Source organism: Oncorhynchus mykiss, chromosome 15 (assembly GCF_057628025.1).
Source record: "Oncorhynchus mykiss isolate SJ-2025 chromosome 15, ASM5762802v1, whole genome shotgun sequence".
NCBI lineage: Eukaryota > Metazoa > Chordata > Actinopteri > Salmoniformes > Salmonidae > Oncorhynchus > Oncorhynchus mykiss.
In genome coordinates this window covers 80,833,877-80,857,150 of record NC_143036.1, presented here as the reverse complement: position 1 = coordinate 80,857,150, position 23,274 = coordinate 80,833,877, and the positions used below count along the sequence as shown (strand labels likewise).

At 50.1% G+C, this 23,274-nt stretch overlaps 1 protein-coding gene across 3 annotated transcripts in view; it reads left to right on the top strand.

Annotated features, from left to right (window-relative positions):
* Window positions 1-23,274, top strand: part of cpm (carboxypeptidase M) — a 98,509-nt gene that overhangs the window by 16,210 nt on the left and 59,025 nt on the right. For all 3 annotated transcript variants that reach the window (XM_090201361.1, XM_090201360.1, XM_090201362.1), the window contains exon 3: window positions 6,380-6,477. In XM_090201361.1, coding sequence (XP_090057487.1) covers window positions 6,380-6,477 — 98 coding nt within the window. The remainder of the gene's footprint in view (window positions 1-6,379; window positions 6,478-23,274) is intronic.

The window sequence follows — 23,274 nt, the reverse complement described above, 5'->3', positions numbered from 1 at the left end:
TTTACTCAGAATTCCATGACCGACCGACAGTAAGACATTGTTGGCAGAATAGATGGATGAAGTTCTATTCTGACATCATTCACCAATACATTTCTCGTTGTCCAACAAACATTGTTTTCAGGTTGTAGATCACACCTAGCCTGGTACATTGTTTTCAGGTTGTAGATCACACCTAGCCTGGTACATTGTTTTCAGGTTGTAGATCACACCTAGCCTGGTACATTGTTTGCAGGTTGTAGATCACACCTAGCCTGGTACATTGTCTTCAGGTTGTAGATCACACCTAGCCTGGTACATTGTTTTCAGGTTGTAGATCACACCTAGCCTGGTACATTGTTTTCAGGTTGTAGATCACTCCTAGCCTGGTACATTGTTTTCAGGTTGTAGATCACACCTAGCCTGGTACATTGTTTTCAGGCTGTAGATCACACCTAGCCTGGTACATTGTTTTCAGGTTGTAGATCACACCTAGCCTGGTACATTGTTTTCAGGTTGTAGATCACTCCTAGCCTGGTACATTGTTTTCAGGTTGTAGATCACACCTAGCCTGGTACATTGTTTTCAGGTTGTAGATCACACCTAGCCTGGTACATTGTTTTCAGGTTGTAGATCACACCTAGCCTGGTACATTGTTTTCAGGTTGTAGATCACACCTAGCCTGGTACATTGTTTTCAGGTTGTAGATCACACCTAGCCTGGTACATTGTTTTCAGGTTGTAGATCACACCTAGCCTGGTACATTGTTTTCAGGTTGTAGATCACACCTAGCCTGGTACATTGTTTGCAGGTTGTAGATCACACCTAGCCTGGTACATTGTCTTCAGGTTGTAGATCACTCCTAGCCTGGTACATTGTTTTCAGGTTGTAGATCACTCCTAGCCTGGTACATTGTTTTCAGGTTGTAGATCACACCTAGCCTGGTACATTGTTTTCAGGTTGTAGATCACTCCTAGCCTGGTACATTGTTTGCAGGTTGTAGATCACACCTAGCCTGGTACATTGTTTTCAGGTTGTAGATCACACCTAGCCTGGTACATTGTTTGCAGGTTGTAGATCACACCTAGCCTGGTACATTGTCTTCAGGTTGTAGATCACACCTAGCCTGGTACATTGTCTTCAGGTTGTAGATCACTCCTAGCCTGGTACATTGTTTTCAGGTTGTAGATCACACCTAGCCTGGTACATTGTTTTCAGGTTGTAGATCACTCCTAGCCTGGTACATTGTTTTCAGGTTGTAGATCACACCTAGCCTGGTACATTGTTTTCAGGTTGTAGATCACACCTAGCCTGGTACATTGTTTGCAGGTTGTAGATCACACCTAGCCTGGTACATTGTCTTCAGGTTGTAGATCACACCTAGCCTGGTACATTGTCTTCAGGTTGTAGATCACACCTAGCCTGGTACATTGTTTTCAGGTTGTAGATCACACCTAGCCTGGTACATTGTTTTCAGGTTGTAGATCACACCTAGCCTGGTACATTGTTTTCAGGTTGTAGATCACACCTAGCCTGGTACATTGTTTTCAGGTTGTAGATCACACCTAGCCTGGTACATTGTTTTCAGGTTGTAGATCACACCTAGCCTGGTACATTGTTTTCAGGTTGTAGATCACACCTAGCCTGGTACATTGTTTTCAGGTTGTAGATCACACCTAGCCTGGTACATTGTTTTCAGGTTGTAGATCACACCTAGCCTGGTACATTGTTTTCAGGTTGTAGATCACACCTAGCCTGGTACATTGTTTTCAGGTTGTAGATCACACCTAGCCTGGTACATTGTTTTCAGGTTGTAGATCACGCCTAGCCTGGTACATTGTTTGCTTCCTCCACCCATTCGCAATGACTCAATATTTTTGGACAAGTCAGTGTGCTGGCAGCAGCCACTCGATGTTAGTGGTGGCTGTTTAACAGTCTGATGGCCTTGAGATAGAAGCTGTTTTTTTTCAGTCTCTCGGTCCCACAGCTTTGATGCACCTGTACCTGACCTCGGCCTTCTGGATGATAGCGGGGTGAACAGGCAGTGGCTCGGGGTGGCTGTTGTCCTTGATGATCTTTATGGCCTTCCCTGTGACATCGGGTGGCTGTTGTCCTTGATGATCTTTATGGCCTTCCCTGTGACATCGGGTGGCTGTTGTCCTTGATGATCTTTATGGCCTTCCCTGTGACATCGGGTGGCTGTTGTCCTTGATGATCTTTATGGCCTTCCCTGTGACATCGGGTGGTTGATGTCCTTGATGATCTTTATGGCCTTCCCTGTGACATCGGGTGGCTGTTGTCCTTGATGATCTTTATGGCCTTCCCTGTGACATCGGGTGGCTGTTGTCCTTGATGATCTCTATGGCCTTCCCTGTGACATCGGGTGGCTGTTGTCCTTGATGATCTCTATGGCCTTCCCTGTGACATCGGGTGGTGTAGGTGTCCTGGAGGGCAGGTAGTTTGGCCCCCCGGTGATGTTCTTCTCTTGTTCTGCGTTTAGTTATTGATCTTATTGATGTGTGTAACTGAGGGGGAGAGAGATCCTACCTTTTCTCTTTTTCATGGTTGTTTGATCAACAGGACTGTAAAGTTCCCAAATGTAAGAGGACTCCCCTGGTATTCATGTAACGGATGTGAAACGGCTAGCTTAGTTAGCGTGTGGTGCTGAGGTAACGGATGTGAAACGGCTAGCTTAGTTAGCGGGTGGTGCTGAGGTAACGGATGTGAAACGGCTAGCTTAGTTAGCGTGTGGTGCTGAGGTAACGGATGTGAAACTCCTAGCTTAGTTAGCGGGTGTTGCTGAGGTAACGGATGTGAAACGGCTAGCTTAGTTAGCGGGTGGTGCTGAGGTAACGGATGTGAAACGGCTAGCTTAGTTAGCGGGTGGTGCTGAGGTAACGGATGTGAAACGGCTAGCTTAGTTAGCGGTGGTGCTGAGGTAACGGATGTGAAACGGCTAGCTTAGTTAGCGGGTGGTGCTGAGGTAACGGATGTGAAACGGCTAGCTTAGTTAGCGGTGGTGCTGAGGTAACGGATGTGAAACGGCTAGCTTAGTTAGCGGGTGGTGCTGAGGTAACGGATGTGAAACGGCTAGCTTAGTTAGCGGTGGTGCGTGCTAAATAGCGTTTCAATCGGTGACGTCACTTGCTCTGAGACCTTGAAGTAGTGGCTCCTCTTGCTCTGTAAGGGCCGTGGCTTTTGTGGAGCGATGGGTAACGATGCTTCGTGGGTGTCTGTTGTTGATGTGTGCAGAGGGTCCCTGGTTCGCGCCCGGGTCGGGGCGAGGGGACAGTCTAAAGTTATACTGTTACATTTACATATTTGCAGAAATCCATTCAGGTGTATTTTGTGGCTTTTGGCGAATGTTTTCTAATGATCTAAAGTCGTGTTGCTACTTCCTGTAAACACACAGTCCAGTTCATAGTGAATGATGGCAGGTCCTACTTTCTGTAAACACACAGTCCAGTTGTTAAGTGAAGGATGACAGGCCCTACTGCCTGTAAACACACAGTCCAGTTCAAGGGAATGATGACAGGCCCTACTTCCTGTAAACACACAGTCCAGTTCAAAGGGAATGATAACAGGCCCTACTTCCTGTAAACACACAGTCCAGTTCATAGTGAATGATGCCAGGTCCTACTGCCTGTAAACACACAGTCCAGTTCATAGTGAATGATGACAGGCCCTACTGTCTGTAAACACACAGTCCAGTTCAAAGGGAATGATAACAGGCCCTACTGCCTGTAAACACACAGTCCAGTTCATAGTGACTGACAGGCCCTACTGTCTGTAAACACACAGTCCAGTTCATAGTGAATGATGCCAGGTCCTACTGCCTGTAAACACACAGTCCAGTTCAAAGTGAATGATGCCAGGCCTGTGTACAAATGGCTTATTTGCATAAAGGTCTACTGTATCTCTGATTGGCTCTGCTGCACCGGTCTGCGTAGACTCCGGTCCAGGACAAGACAGTGTTTTTATCAGGGTTTTATTTACAATGGTGTCTATTAATTGTCCAAATGCCCGGCAACTTTGCCTGTTTATTGCTGTAGAATCATAAATGTCTTCTACGTCATTCACAAACATTGAACATGAATTTATGAAACTGTGAAAATGACCAAATCTAAGTGCTCATTGTCAATTTATTTTTAAGTGTCATTCTTCCTGGTGTGTGAGATTTTAATAAGATTTCCTGTTGCTAAACACTGTCAGTTCCACTATAAAGTAGCGTACAGTATCTTTAGGCCGTCTGTGTACCTGCCTGGCTCCCTGCCTGCGCTAAATCTCTGGCAGATTGTGAGGTCATCGTGTTTCAAGGCCTGTCGCCCGTCTTGGGCCGGCCCGTTAATTTAACCTCCCTCCTAATCTTCTGGTGACCCCCGTGCCGCTCGAGGTGAGAGACTCTTGGCTAATTACTGTTTTAAATCTAGTACACCACCTGCCTCGTCCCGCTCCTCCGCTGACTCCCTCTCTGATCATTCCTCTACTGCTGCCCCCCCTCCCCTTCCTACTTGACCCCTCCCGTGCGTCTTTGTGTCCGGTAGACACTGAGGGGTTTCGTCTTTAAGCCCCTGGACAGAAACAGCTGTGCTGAGATGACAGGCTTCTATGTTCAACCTTTCAGACATAATTGGTCAGAAGTTTAAGTGGGGTGGAGGGGTGGGTGGGTGTGGTTGCATGCAAGTGTGTGATTTGTGTGGAGCAATTGATTCCATTATAGACTTGTCTTAGAGCCATAAGAGGGTAAACAAACCCACTAGTTATGATGAAAGGGGAACAGAGTCTCTATCCTGTAGTCTGCTACTCTAGTTGTTGTTATGATGAAATGAGAACAGTTTCTATCCTGTAGTCTGCTACTATAGTTGTTGTGATTAAAGGAGAACAGCGTTTCTATCCTGTAGTCTGCTACTATAGTTGTTGTGATTAAAGGAGAACAGCGTTTCTATCCTGTAGTCTGCTACTCTAGTTGTTATGATGAAAGGAGAACAGCGTTTCTATCCTGTAGTCTGCTACTCTAGTTGTTATGATGAAAGGAGAACAGCGTTTCTATCCTGTAGTCTGCTACTCTAGTTGTTATGATGAAAGGAGAACAGCGTTTCTATCCTGTAGTCTGCTACTCTAGTTGTTGTTGTGATGAAAGGAGAACAGCGTTTCTATCCTGTAGTCTGCTACTCTAGTTGTTATGATGAAAGGAGAACAGCGTTTCTCTCCTGTAGTCTGCTACTCTAGTTGTTGTTGTGATGAAAGGAGAACAGCGTTTCTATCCTGTAGTCTGCTACTCTAGTTGTTATGATGAAAGGAGAACAGCGTTTCTATCCTGTAGTCTGCTACTCTAGTTGTTATGATGAAAGGAGAACAGCGTTTCTATCCTGTAGTCTGCTACTCTAGTTGTTATGATGAAAGGAGAACAGCGTTTCTATCCTGTAGTCTGCTACTCTAGTTGTGATGAAAGGAGAACAGAGTTTCTATCCTGTAGTCTGCTACTCTAGTTGTTATGATGAACAGAGCTTCTATCCTGTAGTCTGTTACTATAGTAGTTGTTGTGATGAAAGGAGAACAGAGTTTCTATCCTGTAGTCTGCTACTCTAGTAGTTGTTGTGATGAAAGGAGAACAGAGTTTCTATCCTGTAGTCTGCTACTCTAGTAGTTGTTGTGATGAAAGGAGAACAGAGCTTCTATCCTGTAGTCTGCTACTCTAGTTGTTGTTGTGATGAAAGGAGAACAGCGTTTCTATCCTGTAGTCTGTTACTATAGTTGTTATGATGAAAGGAGAACAGAGTTTCTATCCTGTAGTCTGCTACTCTAGTAGTTGTTGTGATGAAAGGGGAACAGAGTTTCTATCCTGCGGCCAGAAGCAGCTCGTCTTGAGGATTACTCACTGCTGCCTGACGTACTGGCCACGGAGCAGGTTCAGACGTGTTGTGTGGTAGAGCTCTGACATCCCTCTGACAAATACTGGAACACAGGAAGTCTCTCTCATACAGGACAATAATCTATACTACCTCCTGAAGTGTACATTCCTTCACTGTATAGCCCACAAAATGTAAAAGCGTTGGATTGGTTGAGCTGGGATAGAGGGAGTTTCATTCTCTTCCTATTGAACACTATTTGAGGTTATTGAGACGTTGGGGGGGGGGGGGGGGGGGGGGGGGCAGAGGAGAAGGGGAGGAGAGGGGGCAGAGGAGATGGGGAGGAGAGGGGGCTGTGAGCTGACATTGAGTTGCCAGGTGCCAGTCCACGAAATCAAAAACACTATTTGAATAATATTCTGTCCTGCTCTAGGGGCTGGTGGGGAAAAAAACAGGCCGTCCCAACGAACACACTGGCGCACAAGGTTGAATTGATTTGATGAGTAAATATATTGGTGATTCCTCTGTATAATGGTGCTGTTGTTTGTTGGCAGGGAGAGACCTCTGGGTGCTCATTCTGGGAAAGAATCCGGCTGAGCACCGGATGGGAATTCCTGAATTCAAATATGTTGGGAATATGCATGGAAATGAGGTAAGCTCATCATGGAAGCGCCGACACACACAGATACACACACAGATACACAGACACACACAGAGACACACACACACACAGACACACACACAGAGACACACACACAGAGACACACACAGACAGAAGATATTTGGCGTAGTAGCATTAAGTCATTTAATAAATGTGTTCCTAGTCAGCTGTCCAATCCAGGTCCAAGCCATCACCATTCCTGTTCACTAAACCCCCCCCCCCCACCCACCAGAGGAGAGAGGATATAGAGGTGATACTGATCTCTAAAGCCCCCCCCCCCCACCCCACCCACCCACCACCACCAGAGGAGAGAGGATATAGAGATGATACTGTTCTCTAACCCCCCCCCCCCCCCCCCCCCCCCCCAGGGGCGAGAGATCATACTGTTCACTAAAGCCCCCCCCCCCCCCCAGAGGAGAGAGATCATACTGTTCACTAAAGCCCCCCCCCCCCCCCCCTCCCCAGAGGGGAGAGGTTATAGAGATGATACTAGTCAGTGGTTTACTCTTGCTTTACCAAACAGGAAATCAAATGAATGTAGACGAGGGGGCCTCCCTCTCATATCAAACAAAAACAACTCAGCCTTGCATGTCCTCCTCTTTCCTTTGGCCTTGCTAAATGTGGAAGCAGGGGTGGACTGCTGCAGACTCACACACTGTGGTTAGGGTTGTGTGGAGATGGATGGAGAGGTCCTTAAATAGAGATGTTTCCTCATTATGTCTGGAGGGACATGCCGTGTGTGTGTGTCCCCGTCCTTCAGTCCGTGGCCTGTGGGAAAGAGAGGGCGGGGGCTGGGACCACAAAGAGTTGGTGAAGCTGAGGGCTCTGGGGCCTGGAGGGCCACAGAGGAGGAGCAGCTGACTGTGACCCCAGCAGGAGGAGGTTGAAGAGGGGCTCTTTTCACACTGCCCCCCCCCCCCCCTTCTTGATCTCTAGTCTTTCTTCCATCCCCTCCCTATCACCCTCCGTTCCTCCACTCTGGTTCCCTCGGGTCTCCTCCTGTCTGGTTTCCCCCGGGTCTCCTCCACTCTGGTTCCCTCGGGTCTCCTCCACTCTGGTTCCCTAGGTTCTCCTCCTGTCTGGTTTCCTCGGGTCTCCTCCGGTCTGGTTTCCCCCGGGGCTCCATTGTAAGTCCCAGTCCTCCTCCAGGGGTCTGAATTAAACCCTCTTTGCAGGAGATAGCGACACCACTCTACTCTCAGACCGGGAAATCTGATGAAGAGGAATGAGGTTGAGAAGACTCCGGCCAACGCACAGCAGATACGCACAGCAGATACGCACAGAGAGGGAGAGAAAGCTGCTCTTCAGCATTACTGTAGTAAACAAACACTAACCGGCTTTATTAGTAATAAGATAAAAAACTACGTATCATGTTTTTTTTTTTAACTAAAACGTGCTCATAATTTACTTCATTGTCCCTATAGGGACAAATGTGATTTTACGGTCAATTTAGAATACAGTACCTGTCAAGTTTGGTCACACCTACTCATTCAAGGGTTCTAGAACACCTACTCATTCAAGGGTTCTAGAACACCTACTCATTCAAGGGTTCTAGGACACCTACTCATTCAAGGGTTCTAGAACACCTACTCATTCAAGGGTTCTAGAACACCTACTCATTCCAGGGTTTTTCTTTATTTTTACAGTTTTCTTCATTGTAGAATAATAGTGAAGACATCGAGACTATGAAATAACACAGATAGTTGAGAGAATGCCAAGAATGTGCAAAGCTGTCAAGGCAAAGAGCAGCTACTTTGAAGAATCTGAAATAAATGTTGATTAAACAAATCAAAATATATCATTTTTTTTGTTCCAGATTCTTCAAAGTAGCTACTCGTTGCCTTGACAGCTTTGCACATTCTTGGCATTCTCTCAACTATCTTGTGTTATTTCATAGTCTCGATGTCTTCACTATTATTCTACAATGAAGAAAAGGGTTCAAAAAGACAGGGTCACAGAGGGATTCTGGGTAGTCTGAAACAAATCTACTTTGAAACTAAAGTATACACCTCACACACATGGTTATAGGCTTAAAGAAGAAGTCACCTGTAACATGTCAGATATAGAGTTGAAATGTATTGCATTTTGAGTTTACTTCCCAATATTACACTTTATATACATCACAGAAGACTGAAATATAACACAACTGCTTGAAATAGAAACACCAGATTTTTGACATTTTAATAAAATAGTTTATGAATTATGAAAAATATGAATGATGTTCCCGGTAGTCTAGAGGACAAGGTATGTACAGGTTTCCTGTTTGTCAGCTTGAAAGACGCCATCTTGAAATGTGTCAGTTGGAAGGGAATGAACAGTTTTTAACTCTGTTGCACCATCCTGCAGTTCCACCTGTTGAACGCCCAGTCAGAAGCTTCCTTCAGAACAGTGATGGCCGATCTCAACCTGCAAAGAGACAATATGGGTGTACGTCTGTGATCCAGCCCAGCAGTAACACACCTCGTTCAGATTATTGGCTTATCCTAGTCTTTTAATTAAAGGGATATTTCGGGATTTTGGCATTGAGGCCCTTTTGATCTACTTTCCCCAGAGTCAGATGAACTTGTGGATAAAATTTGTCTCAGCATGCAGTTTGAAGCAAGTTGCTAACGAGTGCAGTTGCTAGCTAGCGCAGTTGCTAGCTAGCGCTAGTGCAGTTGCTAGCTGGCGCTAGTGCAGTTGCTAGCTGGCGCTAGCTAGCGCTAGTGCAGTTGCTAGCTAGCGCTAGTGCAGTTGCTAGCTAGCGCTAGTGCAGTTGATAACTAGTGCTAGTGCAGTTGCTAGCTAGTGCAGTTGCTAGCTAGCTTTAGTTAGCGTTTGCTTGCGAAACTACATCGAACGTCTTTAAAACTGGACATCGACGAGTTCATCTGACTCTGGGGAAGTAGACAAACGGGCCTCGTTGCTAAAATGCCGACGTATCCCTTTAAGACTGATTAGTTAAATCAGGTCAGGTGTGTTACTGCTTGGTTGGGGCAAAAGCCTGCACCCACACCACGACGCCTGCAGATAGAAATGGTTGACCCCTACTTTAGTGAGATGGAATGGACTTGTGAGAAAATGGAGGGTGTGTAATAAGTGGAAATAAGACTTACTGTAAATAGACGTTACTCTGAGGAGTCTGCTGCTAGAAGACTTAAAGGCCCTAAGACGGCTAACGGTACTATGACTCAGACTGAGAGGCCCTAAGACAGCTAGTGGTGGTAGTAGACTGAGAGGCCCCAAGACAGCTAGTGGTAGTAGACTGAGAGGCCCCAAGACAGCTAGTGGTAGTAGTAGTAGACTGAGAGGCCCCAAGACAGCTAGTGGTGGTAGTAGACTGAGAGGCCCCAAGACAGCTAGTGGTAGTAGTAGTAGACTGAGAGGCCCCAAGACAGCTAGTGGTAGTAGTAGTAGACTGAGAGGCCCCAAGACAGCTAGTGGTAGTAGTAGACTGAGAGGTCCCAAGACAGCTAGTGGTGGTAGTAGACTGAGAGGCCCCAAGACAGCTAGTGGTGGTAGTAGACTGAGAGGCCCCAAGACAGCTAGTGGTGGTAGTAGACTGAGAGGCCCCAAGACAGCTAGTGGTAGTAGTAGTAGACTGAGAGGCCCCAAGACAGCTAGTGGTGGTAGTAGTAGTAGACTGAGAGGCCCCAAGACAGCTAGTGGTGGTGGTAGTAGTAGACTGAGAGGCCCCAAGACAGCTAGTGGTGGTGGTAGACTGAGAGGCCCAAGACAGCTAGTGGTGGTAGACTGCGAGGCCCCAAGACAGCTAGTGGTAGTAGACTGAGAGGCCCCAAGACAGCTAGTGGTAGTAGTAGACTGAGAGGCCCCAAGACAGCTAGTGGTGGTAGTAGTAGACTGAGAGGCCCCAAGACAGCTAGTGGTGGTAGTAGTAGTAGACTGAGAGGCCCCAAGACAGCTAGTGGTGGTAGTAGTAGTAGACTGAGAGGCCCCAAGACAGCTAGTGGTGGTGGTAGTAGTAGACTGAGAGGCCCCAAGACAGCTAGTGGTGGTGGTAGACTGAGAGGCCCCAAGACAGCTAGTGGTGGTGGTAGACTGAGAGGCCCCAAGACAGCTAGTGGTGGTAGACTGCGAGGCCCCAAGACAGCTAGTGGTAGTAGACTGAGAGGCCCCAAGACAGCTAGTGGTAGTAGTAGACTGAGAGGCCCCAAGACAGCTAGTGGTGGTAGTAGTAGACTGAGAGGCCCCAAGACAGCTAGTGGTGGTGGTAGTAGACTGAGAGGCCCCAAGACAGCTAGTGGTGGTGGTAGTAGTAGACTGAGAGGCCCCAAGACAGCTAGTGGTGGTGGTAGTAGTAGACTGAGAGGCCCCAAAGACAGCTGGTGGTGGTGTTAGTAGTAGACTGAGGCCCCAAGACAGCTAGTGGTGGTGGTGGTAGTAGACTGAGAGGCCCCAAGACAGGTGGTGGTGGTGGTAGTAGTAGACTGCGAGGCCCCAAGACAGCTAGTGGTAGTAGTAGTAGACTGAGAGGCCCCAAGACAGCTAGTGGTGGTAGTAGACTGAGAGGTCCCAAGACAGCTAGTGGTAGTAGTAGACTGAGAGGCCCCAAGACAGCTAGTGGTGGTAGTAGACTGAGAGGCCCCAAGACAGCTAGTGGTGGTAGTAGTAGACTGAGAGGCCCCAAGACAGCTAGTGGTGGTGGTAGTAGTAGACTGAGAGGCCCCAAGACAGCTAGTGGTGGTAGTAGTAGACTGAGAGGCCCCAAGACAGCTAGTGGTGGTAGTAGTAGTAGACTGAGAGGCCCCAAGACAGCTAGTGGTGGTGGTAGTAGTAGACTGAGAGGCCCCAAGACAGCTAGTGGTGGTGGTAGTAGTAGACTGAGAGGCCCCAAGACAGCTAGTGGTGGTGGTAGACTGAGAGGCCCCAAGACAGCTAGTGGTGGTAGACTGCGAGGCCCCAAGACAGCTAGTGGTAGTAGACTGAGAGGCCCCAAGACAGCTAGTGGTAGTAGTAGACTGAGAGGCCCCAAGACAGCTAGTGGTGGTAGTAGTAGTAGACTGAGAGGCCCCAAGACAGCTAGTGGTGGTGGTAGTAGTAGACTGAGAGGCCCCAAGACAGCTAGTGGTGGTGGTAGACTGAGAGGCCCCAAGACAGCTAGTGGTGGTAGTAGTAGTAGACTGAGAGGCCCCAAGACAGCTAGTGGTGGTGGTAGTAGTAGACTGAGAGGCCCCAAGACAGCTAGTGGTGGTGGTAGACTGAGAGGCCCCAAGACAGCTAGTGGTGGTGGTAGACTGAGAGGCCCCAAGACAGCTAGTGGTGGTAGACTGCGAGGCCCCAAGACAGCTAGTGGTAGTAGACTGAGAGGCCCCAAGACAGCTAGTGGTAGTAGTAGACTGAGAGGCCCCAAGACAGCTAGTGGTGGTAGTAGTAGACTGAGAGGCCCCAAGACAGCTAGTGGTGGTGGTAGACTGAGAGGCCCCAAGACAGCTAGTGGTGGTAGTAGTAGACTGAGAGGCCCCAAGACAGCTAGTGGTGGTGGTAGTAGTAGACTGAGAGGCCCCAAGACAGCTAGTGGTGGTGGTAGTAGTAGACTGAGAGGCCCCAAGACAGCTGGTGGTGGTGTTAGTAGTAGACTGAGGCCCCAAGACAGCTAGTGGTGGTGGTGGTAGTAGACTGAGAGGCCCCAAGACAGGTGGTGGTGGTGGTAGTAGTAGACTGAGAGGCCCCAAGACAGCTAGTGGTAGTAGTAGTAGACTGAGAGGCCCAAGACAGCTAGTGGTAGTAGTAGTAGACTGAGAGGCCCCAAGACAGCTAGTGGTAGTAGACTGAGAGGCCCCAAGACAGCTAGTGGTAGTAGTAGACTGAGAGGCCCCAAGACAGCTAGTGGTGGTGGTAGTAGTAGACTGAGAGGCCCCAAGACAGCTAGTGGTGGTGGTAGTAGTAGACTGAGAGGCCCCAAGACAGCTGGTGGTGGTGTTAGTAGTAGACTGAGGCCCCAAGACAGCTAGTGGTGGTGGTGGTAGTAGACTGAGAGGCCCCAAGACAGGTGGTGGTGGTGGTAGTAGTAGACTGAGAGGCCCCAAGACAGCTAGTGGTAGTAGTAGTAGACTGAGAGGCCCAAGACAGCTAGTGGTAGTAGTAGTAGACTGAGAGGCCCCAAGACAGCTAGTGGTAGTAGACTGAGAGGCCCCAAGACAGCTAGTGGTAGTAGTAGTAGACTGAGAGGCCAAAGACAGCTAGTGGTAGTAGTAGTAGACTGAGAGGCCCCAAGACAGCTAGTGGTAGTAGTAGACTGAGAGGCCCCAAGACAGCTAGTGGTGGTGGTAGACTGAGAGGCCCCAAGACAGCTAGTGGTGGTAGTAGACTGAGAGGCCCCAAGACAGCTAGTGGTGGTAGTAGACTGAGAGGCCCCAAGACAGCTAGTGGTGGTGGTAGTAGTAGACTGAGAGGCCCCAAGACAGCTAGTGGTGGTGGTAGTAGTAGACTGAGAGGCCCCAAGACAGCTGGTGGTGGTGTTAGTAGTAGACTGAGGCCCCAAGACAGCTAGTGGTGGTGGTAGACTGAGAGGCCCCAAGACAGCTAGTGGTGGTAGTAGACTGAGAGGCCCCAAGACAGCTAGTGGTGGTAGTAGACTGAGAGGCCCCAAGACAGCTAGTGGTGGTGGTAGTAGTAGACTGAGAGGCCCCAAGACAGCTAGTGGTGGTGGTAGTAGTAGACTGAGAGGCCCCAAGACAGCTAGTGGTGGTAGTAGACTGAGAGGCCCCAAGACAGCTAGTGGTGGTGGTAGTAGTAGACTGAGAGGCCCCAAGACAGCTGGTGGTGGTGTTAGTAGTAGACTGAGGCCCCAAGACAGCTAGTGGTGGTGGTAGACTGAGAGGCCCCAAGACAGCTAGTGGTGGTAGTAGACTGAGAGGCCCCAAGACAGCTAGTGGTGGTAGTAGACTGAGAGGCCCCAAGACAGCTAGTGGTGGTGGTAGTAGTAGACTGAGAGGCCCCAAGACAGCTGGTGGTGGTGTTAGTAGTAGACTGAGGCCCCAAGACAGCTAGTGGTGGTGGTAGACTGAGAGGCCCCAAGACAGCTAGTGGTGGTAGTAGACTGAGAGGCCCCAAGACAGCTAGTGGTGGTAGTAGACTGAGAGGCCCCAAGACAGCTAGTGGTGGTGGTAGTAGTAGACTGAGAGGCCCCAAGACAGCTAGTGGTGGTGGTAGTAGTAGACTGAGAGGCCCCAAGACAGCTAGTGGTGGTAGTAGACTGAGAGGCCCCAAGACAGCTAGTGGTGGTGGTAGACTGAGAGGCCCCAAGACAGCTAGTGGTGGTAGTAGACTGAGAGGCCCCAAGACAGCTAGTGGTGGTAGTAGACTGAGAGGCCCCAAGACAGCTAGTGGTAGTAGTAGTAGACTGAGAGGCCCCAAGACAGCTAGTGGTGGTAGTAGACTGAGAGGCCCCAAGACAGCTAGTGGTGGAAGAAGGGTCGTACTGAACCTGAAGGAGCGAGTCGCTGCTTTGAGGTTTGCAGAGGTTGACTGGGTGTCGTCCAGGGTCACGCTAAGGTTGTTTATGCTCTGGAAGGGGGACGCCGTGGAGTTGTCAACCGGGATGGAGAGGTCTTGGACCGAACAGGCCTTCCCCCGGGAGGAAGAGTAGCTCCGTGTTGTTGAGCTTGAGGTAGCGGGCCGACGTCCAAGCTGAGATGTCTGTCTGGCACGCAGAGATACCTGTCGCCACCTGGGTGTCAGAAGGAGAAGAGTAGCTGAGTGTCATCCTCATAGCGGTGATGGGAGAGACCATGTGAGGATATGAGGGAGCAGAATGACTTGGTTTATAGAGAGAAGAGGAGAGTGCCTAGAACTAAACTTAAACCAAAAACAAATGGCACCCTATTTCTCTTTTATAGTGCACTATTATTATTATTTTTTTTACCAGATCCCTATCAAAAGAAGTGCACTAAATAGGGAATAGTGTGCTATTTGGGACGCATGAAGCCAGTAGACACATCTAGTACACAGTGACCGACGGCTTCTTTTTCCATCTCCATTTGACCATTTTACTTCTGCCTTAAATGATGTCGCTTCACGTCTGGCTGAGGGAAAAACACGGCTGTTAGAACGAGCTGTTAGCGAGGTATAAAGACTTATGTGAATATTCTCTCTCTCAGTAGTAGTGGTGTTAGCGAGGTATAAAGACTGATGTGAATATTCTCTCTCTCAGTAGTAGTGGTATTAGTGAGGTATAAAGACTGATGTGAATATTCTCTCTCTCAGTAGTAGTAGTGGTGTTAGCGAGGTATAAAGACTGATGTGAATATTCTCTCTCTCAGTAGTAGTAGTGGTGTTAGCAAGGTATAAAGACGGATGTGAATATTCTCTCTCTCAGTAGTAGTAGTGGTGTTAGCGAGGTATAAAGACTGATGTGAATATTCTCTCTCTCAGTAGTAGTGGTGTTAGCGAGGTATAAAGACGGATGTGAATATTCTCTCTCTCAGTAGTAGTAGTGGTGTTAGCGAGGTATAAAGACTGATGTGAATATTCTCTCTCTCAGTAGTAGTGGTGTTAGCGAGGTATAAAGACGGATGTGAATATTCTCTCTCTCAGTAGTAGTAGTGGTGTTAGCGAGGTATAAAGACTGATGTGAATATTCTCTCTCTCAGTAGTAGTGGTGTTAGCGAGGTATAAACACTGATGTGAATATTCTCTCTCTCAGTAGTAGTGGTGTTAGCGAGGTATAAAGACTGATGTGAATATTCTCTCTCTCAGTAGTAGTAGTGGTGTTAGCGAGGTATAAAGACTGATGTGAATATTCTCCTCTCTCAGTAGTAGTAGTGGTGTTAGCGAGGTATAAAGACTGATGTGAATATTCTCTCTCTCTCAGTAGTAGTAGTGGTGTTAGCGAGGTATAAAGACTGATGTGAATATTCTCTCTCAGTAGTAGTGGTGTTAGCGAGGTATAAAGACTGATGTGAATATTCTCTCTCTCAGTAGTAGTAGTGGTGTTAGCGAGGTATAAAGACTGATGTGAATATTCTCTCTCTCAGTAGTAGTGGTGTTAGCGAGGTATAAAGACTGATGTGAATATTCTCTCTCAGTAGTAGTGGTGTTAGCGAGGTATAAAGACTGATGTGAATATTCTCTCTCTCAGTAGTAGTAGTGGTGTTAGCGAGGTATAAAGACTGATGTGAATATTCTCTCTCAGTAGTAGTGGTGTTAGCGAGGTATAAAGACTGATGTGAATATTCTCTCTCTCTCAGTAGTAGTAGTGGTGTTAGCGAGGTATAAAGTCTGATGTGAATATTCTCTCTCAGTAGTAGTAGTGGTGTTAGCGAGGTATAAAGACTGATGTGAATATTCTCTCTCTCAGTAGTAGTAGTGGTGTTAGCGAGGTATAAAGACTGATGTGAATATTCTCCTCTCTCAGTAGTAGTGGTGTTAGCGAGGTATAAAGACTGATGTGAATATTCTCTCTCTCTCAGTAGTAGTAGTGGTGTTAGCGAGGTATAAAGACTGATGTGAATATTCTCCTCTCTCAGTAGTAGTGGTGTTAGCGAGGTATAAAGACTGATGTGAATATTCTCTCTCAGTAGTAGTAGTGGTGTTAGCGAGGTATAAAGACTGATGTGAATATTCTCTCTCTCTCTCAGTAGTAGTAGTGGTGTTAGCGAGGTATAAAGACTGATGTGAATATTCTCTCTCTCTCTCAGTAGTAGTGGTGTTAGCGAGGTATAAAGACTGATGTGAATATTCTCTCTCTCAGTAGTAGTAGTGGTGTTAGCGAGGTATAAAGACTGATGTGAATATTCTCCTCTCTCAGTAGTAGTAGTGGTGTTAGCGAGGTATAAAGACTGATGTGAATATTCTCCTCTCTCAGTAGTAGTAGTGGTGTTAGCGAGGTATAAAGACTGATGTGAATATTCTCCTCTCTCAGTAGTAGTAGTGGTGTTAGCGAGGTATAAAGACTGATGTGAATATTCTCTCTCTCAGTAGTAGTTTCTATTTTTACTCTCAACTTTGCAACTTTATGAGGCGAGTCGGCGCTGCTTGGTTTGATTTCTGATGGTTTTATGAGGAGAGGAGCGTTGCTGTGTGGTTAGAGCCACCCTGGGGCTGTCAACAGTTTAGGGGAGGGGTGGTTAGAGCCACCCTAGGGTTGTCAACAGTTTAGGGGAGGGGTGGTTAGAGCCACCCTGGGGCTGTCAACAGTTTAGGGGAGGGGTGGTTAGAGCCACCCTGGGGCTGTCAACAGTTTAGGGGAGGGGTGGTTAGAGCCACCCTAGGGTTGTCAACAGTTTAGGGGAGGGGTGGTTAGCCACCCTAGGGTTGTCAACAGTTTAGGGTAGGTGTGGTTAGAGCCACCCTAGGGTTGTCAACAGTTTAGGGGAGGGGTGGTTAGCCACCCTAGGGTTGTCAACAGTTTAGGGGAGGGGTGGTTAGAGCCACCCTAGGGCTGTCAACAGTTTAGGGGAGGGGTGGTTAGAGCCACCCTAGGGTTGTCAACAGTTTAGGGGAGGGGTGGTTAGAGCCACCCTAGGGTTGTCAACAGTTTAGGGGAGGGGTGGTTAGCCACCCTAGGGTTGTCAACAGTTTAGGGGAGGGGTGGTTAGAGCCACCCTAGGGTTGTCAACAGTTTAGGGGAGGGGTGGTTAGAGCCACCCTAGGGTTGTCAACAGTTTAGGGGAGGGGTGGTTAGAGCCACCCTAGGGTTGTCAACATTTTAGATGAGGGGTGGTTAGAGCCACCCTAGGGTTGTCAACAGTTTAGGGGAGGGGTGGTTAGAGCCACACTAGGGTTGTCAACAGTTTAGGGGAGGGGTGGTTAGAGCCACCCTAGGGTTGTCAACAGTTTAGGGGAGGGGTGGTTAGAGCCACCCTAGGGTTGTCAACAGTTTAGGGGAGGGGTGGTTAGCCACCCTAGGGTTGTCAACCGTTTAGGGGAGGGGTGGTTAGCCACCCTAGGGCTGTCAACAGTTTAGGGGAGGGGTGGTTAGCCACCCTAGGGTTGTCAACAGTTTAGGGGAGGGGTGGTTAGAGCCACCCTAGGGTTGTCAACAGTTTAGGGGAGGGGTGGTTAGAGCCACATTAGGGTTGTCAACAGTTTAGGGGAGGGGTGGTTAGCCACCCTAGGGTTGTCAACAGTTTAGGGTAGGTGTGGTTAGAGCCACCCTAGGGTTGTCAACAGTTTAGGGGAGGGGTGGTTAGCCACCCTAGGGTTGTCAACAGTTTAGGGGAGGGGTGGTTAGAGCCACCCTAGGGCTGTCAACAGTTTAGGGGAGGGGTGGTTAGAGCCACCCTAGGGTTGTCAACAGTTTAGGGGAGGGGTGGTTAGAGCCACCCTAGGGTTGTCAACAGTTTAGGGGAGGGGTGGTTAGCCACCCTAGGGTTGTCAACAGTTTAGGGGAGGGGTGGTTAGAGCCACCCTAGGGTTGTCAACAGTTTAGGGGAGGGGTGGTTAGAGCCACCCTAGGGTTGTCAACAGTTTAGGGGAGGGGTGGTTAGAGCCACCCTAGGGTTGTCAACAGTTTAGGGGAGGGGTGGTTAGAGCCACCCTAGGGTTGTCAACAGTTTAGGGGAGGGGTGGTTAGAGCCACACTAGGGTTGTCAACAGTTTAGGGGAGGGGTGGTTAGAGCCACCCTAGGGTTGTCAACAGTTTAGGGGAGGGGTGGTTAGAGCCACCCTAGGGTTGTCAACAGTTTAGGGGAGGGGTGGTTAGCCACCCTAGGGTTGTCAACCGTTTAGGGGAGGGGTGGTTAGCCACCCTAGGGCTGTCAACAGTTTAGGGGAGGGGTGGTTAGCCACCCTAGGGTTGTCAACAGTTTAGGGGAGGGGTGGTTAGAGCCACCCTAGGGTTGTCAACAGTTTAGGGGAGGGGTGGTTAGAGCCACATTAGGGTTGTCAACAGTTTAGGGGAGGGGTGGTTAGAGCCACCCTAGGGCTGTCAACAGTTTAGGGGAGGGGTGGTTAGCCACCCTAGGGTTGTCAACAGTTTAGGGGAGGGGTGGTTAGCCACCCTAGGGTTGTCAACAGTTTAGGGTAGGTGTGGTTAGAGCCACCCTAGGGTTGTCAACAGTTTAGGGGAGGGGTGGTTAGCCACCCTAGGGTTGTCAACAGTTTAGGGGAGGGGTGGTTAGAGCCACCCTAGGGCTGTCAACAGTTTAGGGGAGGGGTGGTTAGAGCCACCCTAGGGCTGTCAACAGTTTAGGAGAGGGGTGGTTAGAGCCACCCTGGGGTTGTCAACAGTTTAGGGGAGGGGTGGTTAGAGCCACCCTAGGGCTGTCAACAGTTTAGGGGAGGGGTGGTTAGAGCCACCCTAGGGTTGTCAACAGTTTAGGGGAGGGGTGGTTAGAGCCACCCTAGGGTTGTCAACAGTTTAGGGGAGGGGTGGTTAGCCACCCTAGGGTTGTCAACAGTTTAGGGGAGGGGTGGTTAGCCACCCTAGGGTTGTCAACAGTTTAGGGTAGGTGTGGTTAGAGCCACCCTAGGGTTGTCAACAGTTTAGGGGAGGGGTGGTTAGCCACCCTAGGGTTGTCAACAGTTTAGGGGAGGGGTGGTTAGAGTCACCCTAGGGTTGTCAACAGTTTAGGGGAGGGGTGGTTAGAGCCACCCTAGGGTTGTCAACAGTTTAGGGGAGGGGTGGTTAGAGCCACCCTAGGGTTGTCAACAGTTTAGGGGAGGGGTGGTTAGAGCCACCCTAGGGTTGTCAACAGTTTAGGGGAGGGGTGGTTAGAGCCACCCTAGGGTTGTCAACAGTTTAGGGGAGGGGTGGTTAGAGCCACCCTAGGGTTGTCAACAGTTTAGGGGAGGGGTGGTTAGAGCCACACTAGGGTTGTCAACAGTTTAGGGGAGGGGTGGTTAGAGCCACCCTAGGGTTGTCAACAGTTTAGGGGAGGGGTGGTTAGCCACCCTAGGGTTGTCAACCGTTTAGGGGAGGGGTGGTTAGCCACCCTAGGGCTGTCAACAGTTTAGGGGAGGGGTGGTTAGCCACCCTAGGTTTGTCAACAGTTTAGGGGAGGGGTGGTTAGAGCCACCCTAGGGTTGTCAACAGTTTAGGGGAGGGGTGGTTAGAGCCACATTAGGGTTGTCAACAGTTTAGGGGAGGGGTGGTTAGAGCCACCCTAGGGTTGTCAACAGTTTAGGGGAGGGGTGGTTAGCCACCCTAGGGTTGTCAACAGTTTAGGGGAGGGGTGGTTAGAGCCACCCTAGGGCTGTCAACAGTTTAGGGGAGGGGTGGTTAGAGCCACCCTAGGGCTGTCAACAGTTTAGGAGAGGGGTGGTTAGAGCCACCCTGGGGTTGTCAACAGTTTAGGGGAGGGGTGGTTAGAGCCACCCTAGGGCTGTCAACAGTTTAGGGGAGGGGTGGTTAGAGCCACCCTAGGGTTGTCAACAGTTTAGGGGAGGGGTGGCTAGAGCCACCCTAGGGTTGTCAACAGTTTAGGGGAGGGGTGGTTAGAGCCACATTAGGGTTGTCAACAGTTTAGGGGAGGGGTGGTTAGAGCCACCCTAGGGTTGTCAACAGTTTAGGGGAGGGGTGGTTAGCCACCCTAGGGTTGTCAACAGTTTAGGGGAGGGGTGGTTAGAGCCACCCTAGGGCTGTCAACAGTTTAGGGGAGGGGTGGTTAGAGCCACCCTAGGGCTGTCAACAGTTTAGGAGAGGGGTGGTTAGAGCCACCCTGGGGTTGTCAACAGTTTAGGGGAGGGGTGGTTAGAGCCACCCTAGGGCTGTCAACAGTTTAGGGGAGGGGTGGTTAGAGCCACCCTAGGGTTGTCAACAGTTTAGGGGAGGGGTGGTTAGAGCCACCCTAGGGTTGTCAACAGTTTAGGGGAGGGGTGGTTAGCCACCCTAGGGTTGTCAACAGTTTAGGGGAGGGGTGGTTAGCCACCCTAGGGTTGTCAACAGTTTAGGGTAGGTGTGGTTAGAGCCACCCTAGGGTTGTCAACAGTTTAGGGGAGGGGTGGTTAGCCACCCTAGGGTTGTCAACAGTTTAGGGGAGGGGTGGTTAGAGTCACCCTAGGGTTGTCAACAGTTTAGGGGAGGGGTGGTTAGAGCCACCCTAGGGTTGTCAACAGTTTAGGGGAGGGGTGGTTAGAGCCACCCTAGGGTTGTCAACAGTTTAGGGGAGGGGTGGTTAGAGCCACCCTAGGGTTGTCAACAGTTTAGGGGAGGGGTGGTTAGAGCCACCCTAGGGTTGTCAACAGTTTAGGGGAGGGGTGGTTAGAGCCACCCTAGGGTTGTCAACAGTTTAGGGGAGGGGTGGTTAGAGCCACACTAGGGTTGTCAACAGTTTAGGGGAGGGGTGGTTAGAGCCACCCTAGGGTTGTCAACAGTTTAGGGGAGGGGTGGTTAGCCACCCTAGGGTTGTCAACCGTTTAGGGGAGGGGTGGTTAGCCACCCTAGGGCTGTCAACAGTTTAGGGGAGGGGTGGTTAGCCACCCTAGGGTTGTCAACAGTTTAGGGGAGGGGTGGTTAGAGCCACCCTAGGGTTGTCAACAGTTTAGGGGAGGGGTGGTTAGAGCCACATTAGGGTTGTCAACAGTTTAGGGGAGGGGTGGTTAGAGCCACCCTAGGGTTGTCAACAGTTTAGGGGAGGGGTGGTTAGCCACCCTAGGGTTGTCAACAGTTTAGGGGAGGGGTGGTTAGAGCCACCCTAGGGCTGTCAACAGTTTAGGGGAGGGGTGGTTAGAGCCACCCTAGGGCTGTCAACAGTTTAGGGGAGGGGTGGTTAGAGCCACCCTGGGGTTGTCAACAGTTTAGGGGAGGGGTGGTTAGAGCCACCCTAGGGCTGTCAACAGTTTAGGGGAGGGGTGGTTAGAGCCACCCTAGGGTTGTCAACAGTTTAGGGGAGGGGTGGTTAGAGCCACCCTAGGGTTGTCAACAGTTTAGGGGAGGGGTGGTTAGCCACCCTAGGGCTGTCAACAGTTTAGGGGAGGGGTGGTTAGAGCCACCCTAGGGTTGTCAACAGTTTAGGGGAGGGGTGGTTAGCCACCCTAGGGCTGTCAACAGTTTAGGAGAGGGGTGGTTAGAGCCACCCTGGGGTTGTCAACAGTTTAGGGGAGGGGTGGTTAACCACCCTAGGGTTGTCAACAGTTTAGGGGAGCTGTGGTTAGCCACCCTAGGGCTGTCAACAGTTTAGGAGAGGGGTGGTTAGAGCCACCCTGGGGTTGTCAACAGTTTAGGGGAGGGGTGGTTAGCCACCCTTAGGGCTGTCAACAGTTTAGGAGAGGGGTGGTTAGAGCCACCCTGGGGTTGTCAACAGTTTAGGGGAGGGGTGGTTAGAGCAACCCTAGGGTTGTCAACAGTTTAGGGGAGGGGTGGTTAGAGCCACCCTAGGGTTGTCAACAGTTTAGGGGAGGGGTGGTTAACCACCCTAGGGTTGTCAACAGTTTAGGGGAGGGGTGGTTAGAGCCACCCTAGTGCTGTCAACAGTTTAGGGGAGGGGTGGTTAGAGCCACCCTAGGGTTGTCAACAGTTTAGGGGAGGGGTGGAGGGTATGCTTCTGTTTCTAGAGTCCAATGTTGTACACCTGACAGCTGAACTACCCCTGAAGGGGTACATCACGGCTCTGTCCCAAATGGCGCTCTATTCCCTATGTAGTACACTATTTCTGATAGGGGTCTTGTAAAAATGAATGCATTACATAGGGTCTGATTTGGGACTCACACCACATCTGTAACACTCTTCCAATCCTCTCCTCTGCCATTACTCCTCCTATCAGACAGGGCCAGCATTACTCCTCCTATCAGACAGGGCCAGCATTACTCCTCCTATCAGACAGGGCCAGCATTACTCCTCCTATCAGACAGGGCCAGCATTACTCCTCCTATCAGACAGGGCCAGCATTACTCCTCCTATCAGACGGGGCCAGCATTACTCTTCCTATCAGACGGGGCCAGCACTACTCCTCCTATCAGACGGGGCCAGCATTACTCCTCCTATCAGACGGGGCCAGCATTACTCCTCCTATCAGACGGGGCCAGCATTACTCCTCCTATCAGACGGGGCCAGCATTACTCCTCCTATCAGACGGGGCCAGCATTACTCCTCCTATCAGACGGGGCCAGCATTACTCCTCCTATCAGACGGGGCCAGCATTACTCCTCCTATCAGACGGGGCCAGCATTACTCCTCCTATCAGACGGGGCCAGCATTACTCCTCCTATCAGACAGAACCAGCATTACTCCTCCTATCAGACAGGGCCATCATTACTCCTCCTATCAGGCAAGGCCAGCGTTACTCGTCCTATCAGGCAGGGCCAGCGCTACTCGTCCTATCAGACAGGGCCAGCGCTACTCGTCCTATCAGACAGGGCCAGCGCTACTCGTCCTATCAGACAGGGCCAGCGCTACTCGTCCTATCAGACAGGGCCAGCGCTACTCGTCCTATCAGACGGGGCCAGCGCTACTCGTCCTATCAGACGGGGCCAGCGCTACTCGTCCTATCAGACGGGGCCAGCGCTACTCGTCCTATCAGACAGGGCCAGCGCTACTCGTCCTATCAGACAGGGCCAGCGCTACTCCTCCTATCAGACAGGGCCAGCGCTACTCGTCCTATCAGACAGGGCCAGCGCTACTCGTCCTATCAGACAGGGCCAGCGCTACTCGTCCTATCAGACAGGGCCAGCGCTACTCGTCCTATCAGACAGGGCCAGCGCTACTCGTCCTATCAGGCAGGGCCAGCGCTACTCGTCCTATCAGACAGGGCCAGCGCTACTCGTCCTATCAGACAGGGCCAGCGCTACTCGTCCTATCAGACAGGGCCAGCGCTACTCGTCCTATCAGACAGGGCCAGCGCTACTCGTCCTATCAGACAGGGCCAGCGCTACTCGTCCTATCAGACAGGGCCAGCGCTACTCGTCCTA